This window comes from Stigmatopora nigra, chromosome 15, assembly GCF_051989575.1.
Source record: "Stigmatopora nigra isolate UIUO_SnigA chromosome 15, RoL_Snig_1.1, whole genome shotgun sequence".
Taxonomy (NCBI): domain Eukaryota; kingdom Metazoa; phylum Chordata; class Actinopteri; order Syngnathiformes; family Syngnathidae; genus Stigmatopora; species Stigmatopora nigra.
The window spans coordinates 2,651,049-2,675,512 of record NC_135522.1 but is presented as its reverse complement, the minus strand read 5'-3'; the positions used below and the strand labels follow the sequence as shown (position 1 = coordinate 2,675,512).

General features: G+C 36.8%; 1 protein-coding gene and 1 long non-coding RNA gene across 2 annotated transcripts in view; both read left to right on the top strand.

Moving 5' to 3' along the window:
* The window catches only part of baiap3 (BAI1 associated protein 3), a 29,839-nt gene extending 9,378 nt beyond the window's left edge, over nt 1-20,461 (top strand). The window contains exons 3-34 of the mRNA XM_077734211.1: nt 3,583-3,670; nt 4,610-4,693; nt 5,428-5,535; nt 5,878-5,937; nt 6,173-6,239; nt 6,763-6,976; nt 7,091-7,135; nt 7,358-7,435; nt 7,557-7,662; nt 7,736-7,843; nt 7,909-8,001; nt 8,917-9,020; nt 9,096-9,213; nt 9,286-9,410; nt 10,176-10,266; nt 10,365-10,421; nt 10,498-10,595; nt 10,676-10,727; nt 11,611-11,762; nt 11,881-12,004; nt 12,890-13,030; nt 13,182-13,277; nt 13,518-13,733; nt 14,608-14,676; nt 14,776-14,855; nt 15,421-15,529; nt 15,618-15,683; nt 15,912-15,995; nt 16,247-16,367; nt 17,451-17,574; nt 18,341-18,546; nt 18,980-20,461. Of these exons, the coding sequence (XP_077590337.1) occupies nt 3,583-3,670; nt 4,610-4,693; nt 5,428-5,535; nt 5,878-5,937; nt 6,173-6,239; nt 6,763-6,976; nt 7,091-7,135; nt 7,358-7,435; nt 7,557-7,662; nt 7,736-7,843; nt 7,909-8,001; nt 8,917-9,020; nt 9,096-9,213; nt 9,286-9,410; nt 10,176-10,266; nt 10,365-10,421; nt 10,498-10,595; nt 10,676-10,727; nt 11,611-11,762; nt 11,881-12,004; nt 12,890-13,030; nt 13,182-13,277; nt 13,518-13,733; nt 14,608-14,676; nt 14,776-14,855; nt 15,421-15,529; nt 15,618-15,683; nt 15,912-15,995; nt 16,247-16,367; nt 17,451-17,574; nt 18,341-18,546; nt 18,980-19,083 (3,388 nt within the window). The 3' untranslated portion in view covers nt 19,084-20,461. The remainder of the gene's footprint in view (nt 1-3,582; nt 3,671-4,609; nt 4,694-5,427; nt 5,536-5,877; nt 5,938-6,172; nt 6,240-6,762; nt 6,977-7,090; nt 7,136-7,357; nt 7,436-7,556; nt 7,663-7,735; nt 7,844-7,908; nt 8,002-8,916; nt 9,021-9,095; nt 9,214-9,285; nt 9,411-10,175; nt 10,267-10,364; nt 10,422-10,497; nt 10,596-10,675; nt 10,728-11,610; nt 11,763-11,880; nt 12,005-12,889; nt 13,031-13,181; nt 13,278-13,517; nt 13,734-14,607; nt 14,677-14,775; nt 14,856-15,420; nt 15,530-15,617; nt 15,684-15,911; nt 15,996-16,246; nt 16,368-17,450; nt 17,575-18,340; nt 18,547-18,979) is intronic.
* A 1,410-nt stretch (nt 20,462-21,871) lies between these two features.
* LOC144208822 (uncharacterized) lies at nt 21,872-24,100 on the top strand. Its single transcript, XR_013328927.1, has 3 exons — nt 21,872-21,967; nt 22,051-22,116; nt 24,052-24,100. It is a non-coding gene; the product is annotated as an uncharacterized LOC144208822 (long non-coding RNA).
* Nucleotides 24,101-24,464: the final 364 nt, after the last annotated feature.

The following is a 24,464-nucleotide window of genomic DNA, read 5'->3' as shown; positions in this document are numbered from 1 at the left end:
AAGAGTATGACCTCGGGTGCCACGCTGAACTTGTTTATCTCCTCGTGTATCATTCTGATGAGATATTTTAATAAATGCATAATTGAAACAGCTCCTTTATTTAAACCAACGTTCCTTTATTTTAGTCTTTCCCAACTGTCACTATGATATGTATATGTCGTTTCTCATTTCCCATTCGGGCTCCCCTGGTGTTTAATACCTCCCCGCTGAGAACATGCCACGCGCATATAACGCGCCTATAACGCGCCTATAACGAAAACTCGCCATTAAATCTTGATTTGGTGATCTTTGCTGGCCATTCGGACCAATTTAGACTTGTCTTAAATTGATAAGGGTCAGGTACATCATTTGTATTGGAGGGAAATGTAGATTTTGTGCTGTTTTGTACGCCACAATCTCGACACTCTAGCATTTCTGCTTTGCCAGGGATCTCATTAGCAGGTTTGTTTGCTTCGTGCCACTGCTTTTTAATCAGTGTCAGTGCTTAAGATCGCTACACTGGGGCCATGGACCCCCAGAGAGGTGAGGAAAAGTGGGCAACAGGAAATTTTGTAATGGCAAAAGGTTCACAAGGCCCTTAGTTTGTTAACATTTTGATATTATGGACTTAATTTTTGGATGCATCCATCTTTTTTGCCGAGCATTATTTTTTGCATCATTTTTTAATGGGAAACCACATTTTTTGGAGTAGTACCAACAATTTTGTTATACGCAGTTGTGTATGATGACAATAAAAGCTTTTTAATTTTGATTAAGATACTCAATAAGAAAAAAATGGTTGGATTTGGGGAAATTATAGCAAAAGGTGATAATTATTGTCAATATGTAATGAAAAATTTGGCACTAATTGTGCCAAATGTTAAGTTAATAGTTGGAAATATGTTTTATTTTCATAAAAGAACACTAACTGGGTGATATTTATATAAATATTTGGCATAATATGGTCATCTATTACATTATATTGCAAGATAATAATAATAATAACATATCATATGAAAATCAGATGAAATTCTTTAAAAAATATTTAAAATTTTAGGAGAAAACTCATTTAATGTTCCTCATATTCAAGTATTATTTTCACCAAATATTGTGTTTACATTTTTTAAAATGACAACTTGAGAAGAAATATTATTTAAAAGAAACAATGCTCTTACATAAGTAATATTTTTGATTTCCAATTGAAAATGTGCTACCAAATCCTGTTCTATTTTTATTATACACATTTTTTAGTTTTCTCACGAGCCACTGAAGATAGCAATATTTTTCTATATGAGCGCTTTTCATCGGTGAAAACTTGCTGCCTAATCAATTGTGTAATTAGAGCACATTGGTGTAGAAATAAGGGAGGGTATAGGGTATTAGTCCTTTGTCACGCACATCATCCAGAGGCGATAAAATCTGCACAGTTGATACGACGCTAGTGACAAGCGTGTGACAATCGGATTTCTTTAACAGGAAAAAAAAGGCATTGTGTTTGAACGGAAGGCTTCACATGGTCTTTCATGCCGTCGCCAAAAAGTGATGCGGGCTCGGGGTAATTGCTGACTTGGTGCTGCCACATGACGTTGAAGTTTGAAAACGACTGGCTCCCTTGTCACTTCCACTTTGTCAACAAACTGTGTTCGTGTGTGCTTCCCATCTCTTCGCCAACCCAGACGGGAGGGGAAAACCTAATTGAAGCGTCCAAGTAAATTCTGAAAAATACACTGGCATCAAAACAACATAGCAAGCTGTTTCCTAGCAACATCAATCCACTTTATTTATTCTGGTTACTTGGACAATGTGCGTGTTTCGTTTTATTTTATTGTAGCAACCATTATCTTATCATGTTTTTTGGAAACTATATTATTATATTTGTTAATGGTCTATGTTTTTTTTGTTAAAAGCCTAAACCACATGTGTCAAAGTGGCGGCCCGGGGGCCAAATCTGGCCCGCCGCGTCATTTTTTGTGGCCCGGGAAAGTAAATCATAAGTGTTTTTTTGAAACTATATTATTTTTTTATAGATCCACGTTTTTTTTGTTGAAACCCTAAACCACAGGGGTCAAAGTGGCGGCCCGGGGGCCAAATCTGGCCTGCTGGATCATTTTGTGTGGCCCGGGAAAGTAAATCATAAGTGCTGACTTTCTGTTTTAGGATCAAATTAAAAGTAGTATGAGTATAGATATGAATAGTATATTAAATTTACAGATTTTCCCCCTTTTTTAATCAATAATTGTTATTTTTTAATCATTTTTTTCAGTTTTTAGTTCGTAAAATAGAAAAAAAATCAAAAATAAACATTGTTTTAGATCTATAAAAAAATGAATATTCCGGGCTTTTAATCCAGTTCTTTTAACCCATTTATAAAATAAAAAATCTAAATATTATATCTAAAATAGTCCGGCCCACGTGAAATCAAGATGACGTTAAAACGGCCCACGAACCAACCTGAGTCTGACACCAAGGAATTGGACTCCATTTTTGGAATCACTTTAAACAAAGATAAACCGTAAAAATATGGAAATTGCACGGTGGAACCTGATCTGACACCTTTGGAATTTCCCTGGCCAAGCCTTTCCAAATAGCTCTCCCCGGGAACCTTTCCATCATCTCCCGCTGAACTGGATGGAAATCACCTCTGATGCGAGCAGCAGTGGAGCTTGCGAAGATCAGCCTTTTTCCCGAATCCCCAGCCACCCACATGTTTCCCATTCCGTCGTCATATTATGCTTGGTGGAGCCAATCCATGTGAAGCCCCCGTCACGCTCCCTTTTATTGGCGTCATCGCATCACAGCGGGCGTGTGGCAGCCCATCCTTGGCGCCACCCGTTGACTAACCCTCGCCATGGCGGGGGGAGCAGATGGCAAACCCGGGGGTATTGATGAAGACTAATGGCGGCCACGCAGAGCGACCCGGTCGAGCTACCATCTTTTGAGTGGGAAGAAAAATGTTATGGTTATGTTGGGCTGAGTTTAGAGTTAACCATATAAATCCAATTTCCAATGGCGAGACCTCCAATTGTGTGGCTCCTCCTTCTTCTGTGACTTTAACCGGGTTTTCCGCGGGTAGATGACCAAGCCATTTGAACTGAGGACGAATTAAAATGAAGTATTTTTGTTTTATAAAAATGGATTAAAATAACTAGATTAAAATCCCTGAATAGTCCGTTTTTTAAAGATCTTAAACAATGTTTATTTTAGCTTTTTTTTAATATATTTTTAGGTTTTACAAAATAATTTTTGAACTAAAAACTGAAAAAAATGGATTAAAAAATGACAATTATTGATTTAAAAGGCAGACAATCAGGAAATGTAATATACATCTATACTCTTCATTTTAATTTGATTCTATAACAGAAAGTCAGCACTTATTATTTACTTTCCTGGGCCACACAAAATAATCCGGCGGGCCAGATTTGGCCCCCGGGCCGCCACTTTGACACATGCCTTCCACCATCAATGACGATGCAACTTTTTGTAATATATAATAGATATAATACACTTTTTGAAAATTGTACTATTGTCTAGTCTAGATGGATTACTGCATATTGATTCTCAAAATCTCCATTTATTAAATCCTACCACACTATTTTTTGGCAGAATTTCCGAGGAGAGCATGGAGTTCTTTGCACGTATGAACAGCATTCTACAAAAACAGGAGAACATGCTGCAAGCCGGCCAAGCCGAGGTAACCTCCTGACCGACTTTCACCTTTCCGTCTGTCAAAATCACACGCGCTCGCGAGAAGCGAGTGGGCAGCGCCGCGGCCCTTGACGTCTGCGAACAGAAGGGTCGAACGTTTGTTTTGAAAGTTTGTCAGTGAGCTGCTGTCGCTGCTTCCTTTCTGCCTCCGCGCTTATGCTGATGATTTATTACCGTCTTGACAAGGAGATTGTCACACACAAATGTTTAAGAAATGGTTATAGAGCAACATGGGCAAACTACGGCCCGCGGGCCACATACGGCCCCGTTAGGCTTTTTAATCTGGCCCGTTAGGCTTTTTAATCTGGCCCGTTGGGCTTTTTAATCTGGCCCGTTAGGCTTTTTAATCTGGCCTGTTAGGTTTTTTAATGTGGCTTGCCGACGTTGTCCGATTTTTGTATTTTTATTTTTTATTTTTTTACCCCAAGATGGCGGCGTCACGTGGGAGTCAGTGGCAGTAGCTCTGTCCACTCTTATTTGTTTTTTTGTGTTTTACAGCCCTTCTATCTTTTTTATTAAATTACATTTTAATATTTCTTAATACATCCCTTTTTACTTTACTTTGTACTTTATACTTTTTACTTTAATAATCAGTGATGAGTATGTTAATACTTTAGTCCTTTTTGTCTCTTTATGTTTCATATGTACTGTTAACGGATGCACTTTTTTATGTGTATCGTATCTTGTGCTGACCCCGCCCATCTGTCAAATTTTTAAAGTCAATGTCAGTCAGAGTCTGGACTATTTTTTTGTGGGGGGGGACTTAAATGTAAAATAAACAAGACAGAGCACTTTGAGTTGCAGTGCTGTGTAATGTAATGTGGAAAATGTAAAGGAAGAACATCCTCCTCTCGACAAGTCGACATGAGGTCTTCCTCTCAAGGGCCTATTGAGGATTGATTCTATCAAACTGTTCCCATCACAGTGTCAAAGGGGAGCCTGCACCGTTCCACCACCACAAGAGCACGTGGACCAGGCTTTTATCCAAGAGAGAGTCAGCAGAACTGAGGTTTGGTCACTATTTATTCATTTATTTTTACTTCATTTTACAAATGAAATTACAAGTTTGGCCACCTCTGATTTTCTATGTTTTCCTTATCTATAATTGAAACAACTAGTTATTTATAAGACTAAATTTTGCAATTAAATTACGATTGCACATGATTGAACTTATTCACCTCTCAAATGTTACTTTAAATGCTATTTTCTAATATTTTGCAAACAATTGCTCTGTTAAACTATTCATTTTTTTTCATACTTTTATTATGCCGCTTAACTTTTCGGGCTATCCCTGGGCACAATGAGACAAACAACCATTCACTCACTTACACTTATTGATGGTTTAGAACTTTAGAACATGTGTGGGTGTCAAAGTGGCGGCCTGGGGGCCAAATATGGCCCACCACATCATTTTGTGTGGCCCGGGAAAGTAAATCATGAGTGCCAACTTTCTGTTTTAGGATCAAATTAAAATAAAGAGTATAAATGTATATTAAATTCCCTGATTTTCCCCCTTTGAAATCAATAATTATCATTTTTAATCCATTTTTTTTGTGTTTTTAGTCCAAAAATCATTTTGTAAAATCTAAAAATATATTTAAAAAAAAGCTAAAATAACCATTGTTTTAGATCTATAAAAAACAGAATATTCAGGGCTTTTAAACCAGTTCTTTTAATCCATTTATTAAAAAAAAAATCTAAATATTATATCAAAAATGAAATGTTTTTCTTTCATCCACATAGCTGGATTTAATCTACGAGGAACTTGTTTACACGGTCATCAACCGAGTTGGGGTTCCTTCAGCAGAACATGTGACCAGTGATGAAGAACTTTTTGCATACCTGCGACAGGTACGTTATTATTGATAAACATATTATAGAGTCAATTCATCTTTGAAAGTGATAACTTCATTGCAGGTAATAATGAATAACTCCTTTTTAACACACCTAGTTGCAGTTGATTCATTCCCATTAGCTTTATTTTCTTGACAGCAAATTATTGATTAGCAGACAAGCAACAAACTAAGCCGCGATAGGTTATCTCTTCTCCTGCCATGGCAGAGATTGCAGGCTTATTTGTGTCTGCAGAAACTGGCTTTTATTCGTAGTGTGTTGAATCTTTTCCCATGAGCTGCCAGCCAGACTGCCCTTTTATACTAAAAAAAAACATTCTATTTTCCTTTCTTCAAAAAGGTGTTTGATATGGGCGATGAAGAACATGACATCATACTACAGAAAGTGCAAGAATCCAAGGTATATATTTCAACAAATGTGTGCTCACGACTATAAGGCGCACTTAAAAGTCTGAACTTTTCTACAAAATACACACAGGGCGCCTTATAATCCAGTGTGCTTTATATATGGAAAAAAATTAAAATACGTAATTTATTGACACTGCGCCTTTTAATGTGGTGTGCCTTATAGTTGTGAAAATGGGACTATGTCCTATTTATGTATATTTAAAGAATATTTTGTCCTATTTTTTTAGAGAGCAACGTTTTCCTTGAGCGCATCTGTTTTGAAAGCCAAGAATCTACTGGCTAAGGACGCCAATGGTGAGAAATTTAAAAGTTGAATCTATTTCTCCATTGTGCCTTTTTGAAAAGCTTTTTAAAGTCATTTGATGGAGTTGTTTGGTTTTTGTTAGATAATTGTGGATTGTTTGGATGATTGCAATTGGTTGTTGTGGGAAGAATGTAATAAGTTTGAGTGTTTTTGTTTGGTGGTTTTGGGAAAATTGTGCTTGATATAAAGGAGTGTTATAAAAGAATTATAAACCGAGGATTGTGAATCGAATACTCGATAGAGTATAATCAAATTGTTAATATAGAAATACTCTGAAGGCCTAGGAAACATTACTGTGCAAAAGTGGAATAATTGGATGAACTGGCTTGTTTGGAGGAAGAATAAAAAACAATTTGCTATTAATAATTACATTTGTTACCATAGTACTCTGCTATAAAAAAAACAGGACTGTATTTTTTCCTCCAAACAATTCCCCCTATTATTTTAGCTTTGCTTTTAAATTAGATTGAAGAAATCATTGTATCTGAACTTCAAACTTTGGTTTGTGTCCAGGCTATAGTGACCCTTACTGCATGTTGGGCATCTTGGAAGGCCAGAGTCCAAAAGAACCCGAGGAGAAGAAAGAGAGAAAGTTCAGTTTCAGAAAAAGGAAGGATAAACTGGAGAAACGTTCCAGTACTAAGGAAGCGTTGCCAGCTAGGTGCATCCAGGTCACCGAAGTCAAGCCAGAGACGCTCAACCCTGTTTGGGATGAGCACTTTGTTTTGTGAGTTGCCTATTTTCTTTCCATATTTTGAGAAGATAGGAAAGATTATAATGAGATATGACTCAGAAGATTAAATAGATAGTGAGCATTTTTTTTCTGTGTTTATTTCCACAGTGAAGTGGATGACGTCCACAATGACTTGCTGCATTTGGATATTTGGTAAGATGATTAATAATAAAAAATAGCAGATTTTTAATCAAGATCTGGCATCCACATATTTGGATATCAATCACATCATGTCACCAAATATTGGCCTCAATAACAGAAGTGATGAAAACCATTTATGTGGTTGCCAGGTTATTATCAGGGAGTTTTTTTATCACAACAAATGCCCTAAAAAGGCTTAAGAAGAAGGCTTATTGTTATTTTTTTTTTCTACAGGGACCACGATGATGACGTCTCAGTGGCCGAGGCCTGCAAAAAACTCAATGAAGTCAGCGGACTTCGAGGAATGGGGAGGTATTTCCACACAAATCGTGACAAAGATGAGGTTTATAGTTAGAATAAATGGCCATAACTGTTTTTTAATGATATGTATCTACACTTGGGAACTTTTCAAGCAATAGGAATTTGTTGCCAGGTATTTTAAGCAGATTGCAAAGTCAGTACGTGCCAATGGATCGTCTTCATCCGGCTCGGAGGAGAATGCCGACGATTTCTTGGGATGTATCAACATTTCTTTAAATGTGAGGGGAAATAATATGACTATTTGGAAATGAAAGTATTCCCTGCAGCGGTTTGATTTTACACTTATGGCAGGAAATTCCTGTTGGTGGTTTTGACACCTGGTTCAAATTGGAGCCTCGCTCGAGTGCCTCCAAAGTGCAAGGGGAATGTCACCTGATATTAAAGCTGTTCACAAGCCAGGTATGTGAAGGAAGTGTTTGCTGATTCGGAGGGAAAGCGCTTATGCCTTCATTTTTTTGATACAGAGGGACACTACGTTGTCCAAGAGAGAGTCCAATGTGGCTGTACACAAGAAGCTACTGGGTCAGATTGTTGAGTATGAGCATGCTCATGTCAAGGTGAGTTTTGACATCATTTTGAATGACCGTCGTTGACATTTTCAATAGATAATGAGAGGCTTAAAGCTGCCATTTTGATAAGGGGTTGAAGATACTGTGTAGTGCAAAAATGATTGACTCGTAAATACGTAATGGTATCGGGATAAAAGTCAGATTTGATTGTTTTTTTAATGCCCAGGCCACCAAATTTGCTAAGGACTAACTTATTTTGTCAATCAAGAAAGATTTAATCAAAATTTAACATTTCCTTAACGTAAAACATGAAACTAACCGTTCTGGATAAAAAAAATACAAGATTTACATACGGTATTTTGCCATTTAATATACTTGTGTATATGTATTAAATGATTTTTGCTTTTTTGAACCTCCCCTTTGTGCGCTATTTAGTATACCCTACTCAGATTTTTTGGCAAGATTTGTATGGTTTTCATGGGGGCATAATTATAGATAAATTCATTAAAATTCAGCAGTAAGTAGTTTTAGTCTGCAAAACGTTGATGCACCCTGTTATGGCATAAAGAGTGCTTAGTAGATCGTACTTTCCTGTTTGTGCGCCATTTAATATACCCCCTGCCGTTTAATATACCTGGGTATATTAAATGGGGAGGTATATTAAACAGCAAAATACTGTAGTAGTTAAATTTAATTTTTTCTTCTACCCAAGCCACCAAATTTGCCAGAACCGCCTCTGCTATAAAGACTAAATTATTTTGCCATAGTGGGAGGGTCTCAATCAAGAAATATTAAAAAAGAGCTTAAAATTACAGGGAAACGTGAAACTAACCTTAAAAATGCAAGATTTACATAGTTGGTAAATTTCCCAGTTTGTATATTTGTATACAAGCACTTCAAAAATCCTCTTTTCAAAGTAAAATACAGTATAATTAGAAGCCTCATCTTGACATGCCTTTCCAGCGCGAGCCATACAACTGGAACGGGCAGGTCAGCCCCCCGGCGTGGACGTTACTAGCTCACCACGCCGTGCAAACCGACCTCTCCCGTCTCCAACAGGCCATAATGTGAGTTTCCATTGTGGAGTTATTGAAATAAAAATAGCAATTAACATACTCAAACGTTGCATTTTCCTGCTCAAGTCGCTGGCAGTGCTACAGCGGCCATCATCGAACCCAACGGGTGTGCTACTCCCTGCTGCTCCGCCTCCTGAGGGCCATCGATGCAGAGTGGGACCCTCCCTCTGTGAGAGGGGACCTGGTAGGCGTCCGTCGCGGGGGCGTAAGGGGCGATCATCTCTTAAATGGGGGCGGGGCTACTTCCTATGTTCAGGAGAGGCAGTTGTCCGACAGTTTCAGGCTTTACACGGAACACTGCTTGGGCCTGATGAAGAACATGAGGCAGGTTTTCCCCTGCACCAGCGCCGCCGCTGTTACGCGCTACGAGCTCATGCTGAGGTAATGTCCCCGCGCCGCTTCGCTTCACATCATGTCTGACCTTTTCACACCAAGCGCCTGCCACCGGGCAGATCTCAAACATGGCCATTTTCCATTGCCCACTCGTTTTTGTCACTCAGGGGTCGCCAATTGTTTCCAACCATTAAGAATTGGTTCATTGTTAACTCATTTAATGTTATTGACTGCAACAGACATTAAAAATATATTTTTTACGGATCGACGATAAATCTAAGTATGGGAGAATCGTGGCCGGACGTTTGGTCGCCGGACGTTTGGTCGCCGGACGTTTGGTCGCCGGTCAAATGTACTTAGATATTAAACAGTACTTAGATATTAAACAGTACTTAGATATTAAACAGTACTTAGATATTAAACAGTACTTAGATATTAAACAGTACTTGGATAAATAAACTCTTTCTCTTAGATATTAAACTCTCTCTCTCATGAATATCATTTTGAGAGCTGGTTTCAACAGTAAACTCTCCATTTGACCAGCGGCCAAAAGAACGGCGACCAAACGTCCGAGCAACGGGACAATATGCCTAAATTACACAAGAAAAAGTATTCCCAGTACCCCAAAAAAATAAAATAGATATGACCAAAGTTGCTGTTAGGTTAATGTAAAAACTGTTCATTTTTAGAGCAACTCTGGCAATGAGTGAAGTAAAACATAAACAAAAGACGCCATTGGTTTTACACATCAACAAAAACCTGCACTAATACACCTTTGTAAGAAGACTCAAACTAGTGGTCTTCCTTTACCAGAGGGATCGGTTACATGCAAAACATGCGGGCCTTTAAGACCGTCTGCCCCTTGCGTAACCAGCTCCACTTGGACATCACAACCGCCGTGAAGGTAATGACACAACAAACTAAATGATGCTCTAAAGTCCTTTTAAATAGAGTTTGATTTGTATTCACCCACTACTGCAAATATATTCATCTTCTCACCAGAAAGGAACTTCCGAGTGGTACGAGAATTTAATCACACAATACAGACCAGAAGACGGGGTAATGTAGAAAAGATTTCGGCTTAATGGTGTCCTTAATTATCCATAATGCTCAAAATCATACGTTTCTAATGCAGTCATTGGAGGAGCAGCTAAAAAAATTGGTTGTGGTGGTGGACGCCGTCTGCACAGACATGCAAAGAGCTCAGAATATCTACAACAAACTCTTCTACAGGTGACCAAGTTGGAAATGTTGGCTAAATTGGTGGAGATTAATATTCACTTTTTTGGCTTTTATTTGTTTTTTTTTTACAGTGCTGTCAAAGTGGATTTCTTCAGTGTGACCTACAGACAGTTGGAAAAAATGGTACTTATATCCAATGTTCCTTCTAATTTATCAATGTAAAACGTGCTGTAAAACACAAAAAAACATAAGAGTGGACAGAGCTACTGCCTCTGGCTGCCGTTTAAACGGAGCCATCGTGGGGAAAGGGGTAAAAAAATAAATAAAAAATAAAAAAGTTTTTATTTACTGCGCGCCATATGATTGCTGTGCAATTGCTTAGAGGAAACATTGCTTATATCATACAATAGTACTTCAAGGGCACCTTTTGCCTCTTTTACCTTTCTTTAATACCGTATTTTCACGACTATAAGGCGCACTTAAAAGTCTTAAATTTACTCCAAAATAGACAGTGCACCTTATAATCCAGTGCGCCTTATATATGGAAAAAACAAAACCAAAAACGAAAAACCACCACTGTCGGATATTAAAAAAACACAAACGCCTGAACTGAAACAATACTGTTAAATATGCAGATGCCATCTTAGTTTACAAAATCCTCCATCATATAGCTCCTCTCCCACTGCAAGATTTTATACAAAAAAAATCCTAAACATCAACAATGGCTGGCTCTAGAGGTGACTGTAAAGTAGTGAGTGCTTCATACCTGAAAGTCAATAGCAATTACCATATTTTCTCGACTATAAGGCACACCAAAAAGTCTTAAATTTTCTCCAAAATAGACCGTGCACCTTATATATGGAAAAAATGTCATTCATTGAGGGTGTGCCATATAATGCGGTGCGCCTTACAGTCGTGAAAATACGGTACATCAAAATCTAGCTACATTCGTATCAGTTTTTTCAAAATGATTGACACTGTTAATTAATGTTAATCTCAGGCACTCCAGAGGGACAAATATTTACCTAAAAATTATTCCAATATCATTTTTTTCATCTGGTTTCAGGTTGCTGATGATGTTAACTTGGCCATGGAAAGACTCTGCGGCACCCTGGAGCAGGAAAGTTCCAGACTGTCGCAGACAATGGGAGAGACGGTCTTTGAGCTTTTCGTGTCGCTGAAGAGCCTCAAAGGCTTCCGGGAGTTCCTCCCTCTCAAGTGTGTCGTGCCGTCGACTCCCTCACTCTCATTTTTCACGGCATACTTTTTGTTCGTACTTGCCGTGAGTCACTCTCTCATTGTTTGGCGTATTTTCTTCTTCCGCTTTCCCTTGTAGAGATGCAAAAATGTTGGCCTTAACCGTATTCCACAACTGGTTCAAGTCGTCCATTCACAAGTTCCTGCAAATTGTTCACGAAAGGTCATGTGACAGGATCTGCAAATCGGTGGAAACTGACAAGGTGAGAGAGTTTAGTACTCCATCCTCAAGTGCGGTAACCATGGCGATGTATCTCTGCTTCCTCTCCTCCACCGGGGCCGCATTTTGTGATTGCTTTTCTGTGACCAAGCAACGGATATGTTTTTATTTTTAGTGTGCTGCCAGTAACAAATTTTGGATTTATCCTTCTGCAAATATCAAGGATTATTGCTTCGTATAAAAGCAATAACTCTTGTGTTTGTGATGGGATATTTTGGGCAACTGAGTTCTACAGGAAAATAGTTTTTTTAATGAACACTTACATACTAGTCTATCAAAATATATTGATGGTTGTAATGTGATAAAAATAAAATGCCAATTTTAAATGTGGGAAATAATGGGATTTTCTTTTGACATATATTTTAGCTCCTGTAAATTTTAATATAAAAATTGATTCATTCATTCATATATTGATGGTTGTAATGTGATAAAATAGAATGCTAATTTTAAATGTGGCTAATAATGGGATATTTGTATGTATATTTTAGCTCCTGTAAATTTTAATATGAAAATGTATTCATTCATTCATATATAGATTTTAAATATGGGAAATAATGGAATTTTTACATGTAATTTTTAATATAAAATGATTTAATTCATGAGAATGTATTTTTAAAATATTTTTTAAAATAAGTATAAATACTATTATTGAATTTTTTTGACATTCAAACCCCAATTCTAATCTTCTGTCTGAATTATGAATATTTTCTTTGGTGGGTGCAGTTTATGGTCTAGAAATTATTGTAATTTGCCATTAAAGGTAAGAAGTGACATTTATTATTACCATTGCTAGTTATGTTACTTTCTTTAAGTAAAATTAAATTTAAAAAAAAGTACGCTGCATAATGTGTTTTTAATTATTTATCAGATGGAAGCAGTTCAGCAAAGCCAACACAGCTCTTCAGCCATGGAAGTGACAACCTGCTTCCGAGAAGTCCGTGATATCTGGCTCCAGCTGGCCTGGCCGGATTCTGCAGGAGCCTTCATCTTTGTCACCCGCTTAACCGACGTGAGTTGCCCATTAAAATGTCAAGTGTTAATTGAAAAGTTGGTTGGAATAAGCAAATTATGGCTAAAATAATTGTTATTACTTTAACATGTTGTTATGGCAACTCTTAATTCTGCTACCAGCTGACAAACCTCAGTCTTTCTCCTTTCAGAACTTTTGCAGTGAGGCCGTGTTTTATTCCGAGATGCTTACGCGCAAGATTGAGAGGAGCCAGCTGGGCCGGGACCCCAAGAGCTTCATAGTTCAGGTAACGCCCATGGCGCCGGCCCACGGCATGTACGGAAAATGGCAAAGAGAACCCCATGCGCCGCGTCCCAGCGGGAGGACATCAGCGTGACGTTGCAAAAAGCCGAAAAAATATCATCATTTCACAGCCAAACCCTGCCCATCTCTGTAGCCCTGCTTCTTTTCCTTGGGCCTTCTCTCCACCTCCACCCTCTTTCTCTGTCTCCCTCCTTGCTCACGTCTTCCTGGCTTACCCGGTTAGCTGTGCGTGGCCCTAAACGACGTGGAGCACGTCCGCGTCTTTCTGGGTCACTTGCCCCGCGACCTGGACTGGTCGGGCGTGGAGCGAGCCATGGAGGAGTCATGTGGCGCTGAGGGCAAAGAGCAGGTGTTCAAGGCCCTCAATGGACAACTTTTCAACATGGACCAGGACCTGCATAGGGAAGCCATGCGACTCATGGCGCTGCTCACAGACAAGGTACAGCTGTGACAATTAATATTATGTGTAATGCAATAAAACCTCTACTTACAAACAGCTCTACGTACAAACAGCTCTACGTACAAACAGCTCTACTTACAAACAGCTCTACTTACAAACAGCTCTACTTACTAACATCTCTACTTACAAACGTCTGTACTTACAGATGTCTGTACTTACAGATGTCTGTACTTACAGATGTCTGTACTTACAGATGTCTGTACTTACAGATGTCTGTACTTACAGATGTCTCTACTTACAGATGTCTCTACTTACAGATGTCTCTACTTACAGATGTCTCTACTTACAGATGTCTCTACTTACAGATGTCTCTACTTACAGATGTCTCTACTTACAGATGTCTCTACTTTCAAATCTCTACTTTCAAATCTCTACTTACAAATCTCTACTTACAAATCTCTACTTACAAATCTCTACTTACAAATCTCTACTTACAAATCTCTACTTACAAATCTCCACTTAAAATGTCTCTACTTATAAATGTCTCTACTTTTAAATGTCTACTTATAAATGTCTACTTATAAATGTCTCTACTTACAAATGTCTCTAAATACAAACGTCTCTACTTACAAACGTCTCTACCTACGAACGTCTCTACCTAAAAACGTCTCTACTTACAAATATGAAATATTCAGGTTATGAATTTCAATGCCCCAATACGAAATTACACCGATCTGGTTTAGGGGCTACCATTGGGAACCTTAGAACAAATTAGAGCTTTTACATTTTAAATGGGCCACCACTTACTACTATAATAAATAAATTTTGTAAGCAGAGGTATCACTGTATATAAAAAATGCGTGCATGTCAGTGGTGTTCTTACCCCTGGATAGCGAGTGTTGTTTCTGGGCAGATGGTGCCGGAGCTGCGGCGTTATATCCAGCACATCAGCTTGTCTCCTGACTCCATCAACAACGACGATGTAAACCCTCTAATCAATTTGTCACCATTTTCTGCAGCGTGTGTCTCGGGTGTGTAAGAGTGTGCGTTTGTGTGTATGTATTTGTGTTGCCGTCACCAGGCCGTGGCCCCCCTCATGAAATACCTGCAAGAGACGATGGTCATACTCACGGAAACGTTAGTGAAGGAAAACCTCACACGGTAATTACTGCCTCTCACCTCGCCTTCGCTGCAAATGTTTGTACTATAATAGGAACAATGCATGATTAGCACAACCATTATGATTTATAATTATACCTTCTGTCTAATTGCTTTCCCCCAGGGCATGTGTGTTCTTGCAATGATTTGCAAAGCGAGTACAGAAGCAGAAAAATACATGAATATAAACATGAAATTGAAATTATACATTTAAAATGGATGGGTGACCGCATTTTATGGACTATAAGACGCTGATTTTTATTCTTTTAGATTAGGGTTGGGCAAACTTTTCGGCCAGGGGGCCAGATTGACTTTAAAAATTTGACAGATGGGCCGGGTCAGCACAAGATACGATACATATAAAAAAGTGCATCTGTTAACAGTACATATGAAACATAAACAGGAAAAAAAGGACTAAAGTATTAACATACTCATCATTCAAGTAAAAAGTATAAAGTACAAAGTCAAGTAAAAAGGGAATGTATTAGGAAATATTAAAATATCTGTTTTAGATGAATAAGATGCCACAAAAGAATGATTTTTGAGGAGTATGTGTATCATATTTTAGGGTTCTGCTGAGTTTGTGGGAACTGCTTCTGCGAATGATCCTGGAATCAGTCACAGAGAACCGAGGTGTCCAAGTGGAGTTCTACAACCGGTTCCAGTACACTGTAGAGGTTTGTTCAACCCTATTTTTTGCTAGAGTATTTTACCATAATGCTCAGTGTCATCATTAAGAGATCAAATATGTGTTTGCTTTTGTAGACCTTATTGCAATTCCTTCAAGAAAATGGTTTATCCCAAGAAGATATGAAGACTGGAGACTACAAGGTCAACCAAAAAAATGCTTTTTGTGTTTACAGTCAGAATGAAAGACGTCATATAAAAATAGAAATTACATAGAAAAGGGTCTCCTTTTTTGGTGTAATTATTTGTCATTTATTATTTTTTAGATCCAACTAAATAGCCATCCTGTATCATTAAAATGAATGTAAATGACCAAAAGAGAATGAAAATATTGTGCATCTCTGTCTGTTTCTCGTAAACATGTCCGCCAAGGCTTTGGAGGAGGAACTAAAGCTGAATAAATGTTCTTCCTTCGAACTTATCGAACAGTACTACCTGGAAAAGATCTCCCTGCAGGTGAGTTCCGCTTGGCTGGCTATCGATCTGGATGTCAGACCTTTTGCAGATTTGATGTTATTTTCTACAAATTTCCCCAGTGCTTCATTCCTATTCATAACATGTCAATTAGAATGAAACTATCTACAATCATTTTGCATTGCATCTCATTAAATATAGATTTGCATATATCACCTCACCCCGTCTATTGTGGAAGCTGCTAGATATCCTGATGCGACTCTTGAGATGTTGCCTTTGTGTGTCTGCTGCAGAAAACCCTCAAACACACACGCTTTGGTCGCATTAGCGTCAAGTGCTACTACGACGCGCCAGAGCAGAGGTTGACTGTGGAAATCCTGCATGCTGCTGACATCATGGCGCTGGATGCCAATGGTAAATGTGGTTTGGGGAATAAACATGTCAATCAAACTAAAATGTTCATTAAGTTGGACTGCAAATTTTCCAAATTGCATAAAAAGTATGCTGTCATCCAGTGGATGGTGTTGTATTATTTGTGCCTATATATATGTATGTGTATATATATATATATATATATATATATATATATATATATATATATATATATATATATATATATATATATATATATATATATATATATATATATATATATGTATGTGTATATATATATATATATATATATGTATGTGTATATATATATATATATATATATATATATATATATATATATATTAATATATATATATATATATATATATATATATATATGTATGTGTATATATATATATATATATATATATATATATATATATATATATATATATATATATATATATATATATATATATATATATATATATATATATATATATATATATATATATATATATATATATATATATATATATATATATATATATATATATATATATATATATATATATATATATATATATATATGTATGTGTGTGTATATATATGTATGTGTATGTATGTGTATATATATATGTATGTGTATGTATGTGTGTATGTGTATGTATGTGGGTGTATGTATGTGTATATATACGTATGTGTATGTATGTCTATATATATGTGTGTTATATGTAAATATATGTGTATGTGTGTATATATATTTCAGCAATGCGCTTATATATGTGTATATGTGTTTATTCATGTATTTATTTATTAACTTACTTATTACCTATCTATTTATGTCTACAACATCTTTTTCTGTGTCTGTATTCTCACCCTCAGTTACTGTGACAACGAAATTAGCCGAATACGGGATGAAAAAAGTTATCCAATCCAATTCAAGTACAAAGCTATTAGCAAAACATGAGAAAATGCTCTACAATCGCATGAAGCACATTTCTTATATTTTCTTTTTGCAGGTTAAAAAATGAGAGGTTCCAGAATTGTACATGTAGCCGTTTCAAAAAAACAAATGAAGTTAGGTTTTCTGTCATTTCCGTTTGTCATTGTCACTCCTCTCAGGTCTGAGCGACCCATTCGTCATCGTGGAACTGTGTCCCCACCATCTCTTCCCACTGGCCAAGAGCCAGCGAACGCAGGTGAAGCTGAAGACGTTACACCCCGTGTTTGACGAGCTCTTCTACTTGTGAGTTCTCCTTCCATCCCGTGTCATTTAAAGGTCACGCCGTTGAGGCTTATGTGCTTTAAAAATTGTTATTGCTTCAACATTCCATTTCTTCTTGGTAAATGTCATTTCCTCGCTAGCCTTTATCTCCACCTGTTATTGGCAATGTTACACCAGTCGCAAGATTATATATGATTGGAAAACAACAATTAGTAGTCATTTAAGGGTTGGGTGGAAAAGGTAAAGAAAGTCAATTAATGGTAATTAACTCATTGGGCAAAAAGGACTTGACTGGGGACATATGTTTGAAATGTGTAAATATACGTGTGTGTATATATGTATATGTGTATATATGTGTGTGTATACATGTGTATATGTATGTGTATATATGTGTGTATTGATGTGTATGTGTATATGTGTGTATACCTGTGTATATATGCATGTGTATGTATGTGTGTGTGTGTGTGTGTGTGTGTGTATATATATATATATATATATATATATATATATATATATATATATATATATATATATATATATATATATATATATATATATATATATATATATATATATATATATATATATATATATATATATATATATATATATATATATATATACATATATATATATATATATATACATATATATATATATATATATATATATATATATATATATATATATATATATACACATATATATATATATACACATATATATATATATATTTATGCATATGTATAACTATATATGTATATATAAACTAATTTATTGGGTGCAGCCACGTGAGTCCCGAACAGTACAGGCACAGATTCGCCTGCCTGGCGTTCACCGTGATGGACTACGACTGGTTGTCGACCAATGACTTTGCCGGAGAAGCCGTGGCCCCGCTCAGTGATTTCTGCTGGCCGGGCAGGCCCAACGCCACGGCGGCCGGCAAGAGCGTGCAGCCCTTCATCCTCCATCTGTCTCGTAACAAACCCAGCGGTAAGACAACTTCATTGGCTGCCTATTTATTTGGATGGCCGAAGTTATTACACAGAAGGGACTGTGTGTCGTGCTACCGAAAGTTTAAAGTCCTGATGGATGTGGGAAAAAAGTCTTTACGCCTATTTGTCTGTACTTTATTTGAATATTCCCTGTGTTTTCCCTTTTAAAATCAATAGTTGAAGAAGATCTGTACTAATTTGAATGTCCTAAAATGATCTATCTATCAATCAACATGATCCAAAAATATTTCATCCATTCATCAATTAATTTTGGCAGCCTACTTGGTAGACTTTTTTCAAGTCAAAGTTTCCTCAAAATCTTCTTCTAACTTGTTCAAGTCTTACTTTGGAGTCAATAGTCTTCCTGTCAAAAGGCCTGATGATTCTGATACATTTTTTTTTAACAATTTGATTGATTTCCTCTTGTGCAGAGAAGCCTATCATGCGGATGCTGGACGCTCGATCGGGCGACAGGGAGGCTCAGGAGTTTGTCCGTAGGCTGAAGGAGATTGAAAAGTCCATGGAGGAAGAGTAAAAACACAAAAATGAAAAAAAAAACACAAAAAAAACGCGCCATGGGCCAACGCGTATCGATGTTTCACCCCCCGATCACCTGTCGCCACCTGTGCTCTTGTACCGGTACAATGTTTACACTTTTTTGGGTTTGTAGTTGTTATATATTTATCTGTTTTTTACAATATTGCAACATGTTGTCTCTCGTATTTACAGAATTCCAAAATTTGAGAAGGAGTTTCTGTTCAAAAGAAAAAAATTCTACACGTAACCACTTTTTGTAACGTTCTTTGTCGTATATTTGATATGATAGAATTCGATAAAATATTTTGTGGAAGTAGCACTCAGTCAAAGTCGGAATCTTTACCTCACGTGTGCGCCTGCGTAAGTGTGTGTGTGTGTGTAAGATAATTTAAGATAAGATAAAATGTTTTGGAGTGGGGTTAAGCGTTGCACGCAACAGCTCAGGGGTTTAAAAATGTGTGCGGGGGTGATGGAGTACCTTGAAAAGTGATGGTTATTGTATTCATCTAAATGGATGGTATTAAGTAATCAATATATATAAACATTGTGGATCTTAACAGCCAATTATTGACAAGCCTGTTACCATGACGATTGAGTAGGATTTGGTCCAAAAAGTAATTTAAGTTATTTTAAAATTAATTAATGTTTTAAATTGTATTATTCGTTAGTTAATAATCTGATTTAAAACAACTTTGAAGTGTTTTTGTACAAAAAAAATATGTCATTACAAGTATATCGAATAAATGTCAATTAGCAGGGAAAAGTTAGCTTATGTAGCATTTAGGCTAAAAGATTGTTGCAAAAGGTGCGGTAATGTTATTATTATTGTTTACATATGTGAATAAGAAATTAAGTTTATGAAAATAAGAATGATTTCAAAGATAAACATTATAATATGGTCAACTTGCATTAGCCGCATTAGCCGCTATCATTTTAGCATATGGCTAACCGGTCAGAAATCTGAAAATTTGGGCCATTAACAAATTTTACAGTCTAAAGTTAAGAGTAAATGTCCAAAAGATATTTGTGAAGTTGAGAAAGTTCTCGTGAGCATTAAGTTTAAATTTTGCAATAACGAGGACACTTGCACGCTCAAAAAAATTGAAAGATTGTAATTGTCATTGACAGGAAAAGACTTTGCGGTGTTGTCATCTCTTACAGTAGTTTTTCGTATTGAGTGGCGTCAAAAAAAAAAAAAAAGTTTCAATCCGTCTTTAATTGAATGCAAAACCAAGACGGCAACGCACGTCTTGTTCTCATTGCAGTGAATTGTTGCTCTTGAATGTGTAAAAAAAAAAGCCTGTTTTGCTGTTGCTTCAATTAATTATCTATACATTGGAGATTTGTCAGTGGCCTTGAAATAAACGGTGTTTGAATCGAAAGCCTTTTTTGGATAGTCGATGGATTATTTATAGGAATTGAGATGTGTCCAAATCAGTTTTTTAGATGTCAATTGAATTTTTTTTCAAGTTTGTTTCTTGTTTTGGGATAAAAAAAAATGCATTTATAAAAGGTAAGTAGTACATAGTCTTTGCACATCTATAATCTTCATTTGAATTCTTCATAAATCATCAAGTATGTCTTTATATAAGTTTGTGTTACTCATAGTGGATTTCTCCTGTTTTTGCTTTCCCATCATTTTTTAGGTCCCACTGATTTTGCCATCTTCATCTGTACTACGATTCTTGTGGATTTCCATTTTTCACAACCAGATGGCGTCAAAAATGCACTTTCATCCCACCACGACAATCCATTTCCAATGAGGTTTTTAAGACTCCTATTCACAGCATTTTGAACCAAAATACCATAGTACGTACTTCTGCTGACTGTTGATGTTTGTCATGTTAGATTAACTTTAAACTACTTTAAAATACATCTTGGTTATGACCCCATTCAACAATCCAAAGTTGAAATATATGACATTGCGGACTATAAGTGGTACACAAAATTAAGGTTTCATGGAAAAAATACCAAAAGAAAAAAACTTAACAGACTTAAGATTGGGGGAAAAAAAACACCAGACAAGAAGTGACTTAACAGAAAATCAGAAGAAACTTACACACGGGTTTCAATACACAGACAGGAATTGATGACAATGAACACACAAGGGAAGGACAACCAGAAAAGCCACAACAGGTAAAACTCATACAAGCCAATAATAATTGAGAAAACAAAAGACTCAATGTGTAAAAAGCCCCAAAAAAAAAACAAGTCTTGGGTAAAAGTTTGTGGATTTAACGCTTTATCTGAAGGCCGTTTTTCATTTTTTAAGACTTTTCTTGGACAAGCTCCGACTGCGCTTTGGTCATGGGAGATGATTGTTGCACCAAAAATGTATATGTTGACATTTTCAGCATTACTTTTAAATTAACTAAACAAATTTAATTCACTCTTTAACCAAACCAAAAACTTACATGGCAATTATAATCAATTAAAAAGCCTGTCATCCCAAAAAAAAAAAAGATAACAATAGTGTTTATTTAGTTTTAGCAGCACAAAATACTATAGCCTCCATTAAAAAGCCCTTAGTTGTTTTTTCCAAAGTATTTTAAATGCATTTCCCTTTAATGTTCCTTTCAATTTTTCTTTCTAGAGAGCAAAGCGGAAAGATTTTTGTGGTGAGGAAAACTGGAGCCTGCACAGCTGATAAGAGGAGGCCAGAACAATAGAAAGCAGGAGAATTTTTTTTGGCAAGAGGGCAAAGGGGGGCCCGCAAAAGGGTGCCGAATAGCTCTCACACAGTGAAGCCCTAGTGGGAGGTACACCTCAGTATTGTATGCTGACTCCACTGCTCTGAATAGAGAACAACACTTCTTTTGTTTGGGTATCATCCAAACATCCCAACCTGTGTTCAAAAGTCAAGCTTTGAATGGAGATCGTGTGTGAGTGGCAGGTACCCATGTCAGGTCACGTTTGACAAATGTAAACAAAGATAAATGCGATATTCTTGGTTATTTTGTTTCAGGTTGATGGAACTGTGTATGTTGAAGCAAGGTATAACAATGTAGAAGTGCCATTTGGTGGTTGGCTGGTAAGTATTTGGGGCACCGCAAGGGTGGGAGAAGATAATTGTGTGGTTGTTGTCCAAATTTAGCGGCATGTAGACAACGTAGACCAAGGGTGGGTAAATTTTTGGGCTCAGGGGCCACATTGACTTTAAAAATTTGACAGATGGGTCAGCACAAGATACGATACATATAAAAAAGTGCATCCGTTAACAGTACATGTGAAACATAAACAGAAAAAAAGGACTAAAGTATTAACATACTCATTAAAGTAAAAAAGTATAAAGTACAAAGTAAAATACAAAGGAATGCATTAAGAAATATTAAAATGTCATTTAAAAAAAGATAGAGGGGCTGTAAAACATACAAAAAAAACAAATAAGAGTGGACAGGGCTAATGCCATTGGCTTCCATGTGACGGCGCCATCTTGGAGGAAAAAAAAAACTTTATTTGGACGACGTCGGCGGGCCGGATTAAAAGGTCTAGTGGGCCAGATGTGGCCCGCGGGCCGTAGTTTGTCCATATATGTCTGTTCTAGTGGAAGATTTTGCTAGCAGCCTACTGGTTCCTCTTTCTTTAGATACAAAGTATCACAATATATCACCATTTCTATATATTGTCCAACCCCTAATGTTCATGTCAGGAATTTTAACAGTGTGAGACAAGGCAGACGTATTCAGGAAACAAAAAAAAGACAAGATATTGCTCTAAAGGAGTGTTCTGTGCTTTTTCATCATTCTCCACCAGAACCTTTATGGGTCTTTTTTTGTCTCATTGTCAACCCATGAAGAATCCCAGATTCCTTAGTAATGTAAGGCGCTCCATTGCATGAAAGATCTATGTCCTGTTTATTGCCCATGAAGGTCATTAAGGTTTCCTTTTCCTGCTGTCATCTGCTCTCTTGAACAAGTGCATGTTCTCCAATTCAGGAAGCCTGTAGTCAGTCACAATTACAATCGGAAGTCCAGGAGTTCTTTGTTCTCGTCCTCAAAGACTTTCCTCTCCACTTTTTTTTTCTCTTTGGGACTTGAGCCTATCAAATACAAGCTTTAGGACGACTAACTACACAATGTATAGAAAACTAGTCTGGAAAATATCCAAATTTTCTTTCATATGTCAACATTTTAAGAGCTACATTGTGTAATTGTCGAATTTCAAGGAATGTTTGGACGATGATTACAGATAATGGTCGTCATTAAGAAAAAAAATGAGCTTGTTGCAACTTGTACTTATTTGAGAAAGTGTTTGAGGCGTACTTAAAGGGAAAAAAATATAAAATAAAACAGTGGCGCTTGGTTGGCAGCCTCTGTTTCCAGACTAAACAAGGAGCAGTTTTTACTTTTAGCGGATTGTACTTTTTATATCCAGCCTGCAATACAAATTCATTGCATATGTACACAAAACCAGCACATATGCAAAAACACAGTTCCAACAACCAAGCAGAACCGCAACATTAGAAAAACAGCAAAAGTACCAAAAGACATTCTTTCTAATGTGTTTATGACGAAATGTGTTTAGGAAAAGTTGCCAAGTCCAAAAAAAAAACATGTAAAAGACAATATAGTAATCCCTTGAGTATCACAAATGTACACCAGACATGGCCATGATAAACAAAAAAACTGCAATGTAGGATCACCCTCAGTATTACTACCACAATATGTATTTTTGTGCCTGTACACAAGTACAATCATCAAAAAGTGTATATTTATTAAATATTACAGCTAAAAGTGTATCTAAAAACTGTATTAATATCTAAATATAATGTATATTAATAACATTTATAAATACTGAAAATACTTCCTCCCGATTGATATAAATCCCCCAAAAAATTATTAACAGGAGTTTTAGTGTAAGTCCTTTATTTACTAACAGACATTTTTGGTCTACATTATTAGCAATATTTGAGGGATTACTGTACTACTCTGTCTGATATGCTTTATCTACCATTCTTTTCCCACAGCCATTGCCAACTGATATTGACAAATGACGAATCCATCCCAATACAAAAGGTGTGTTGACAATTATAACACAATAGTACACAAGATACAAAATTTTTCCAAATCCTATGCTAGTAATGTGACAAATGTTTACTGAAACAATCCTTCTTTCTGCAGCCGGTGAGCTTTATGCCCTGTGGGGTTGATGGTGGTCGGGGGGGGGGGGGGGGGGGGGGGGGAGCTGGGGGAGACCAATTCAAGCCAAAGACAGTCTCGGGGGGCCAAAGGCCAAAGCGTTATGAAAGCCCCAAGAACACAGCTGTGTGTGGACAGCCTCCCACCGTTCTGGCCGATCCACCACAACAAGCCGCTAATCCCTCTTGGATATACTCGTCGACATCCACCCGGCGACATCAATGCCACGGGGAACCACAGA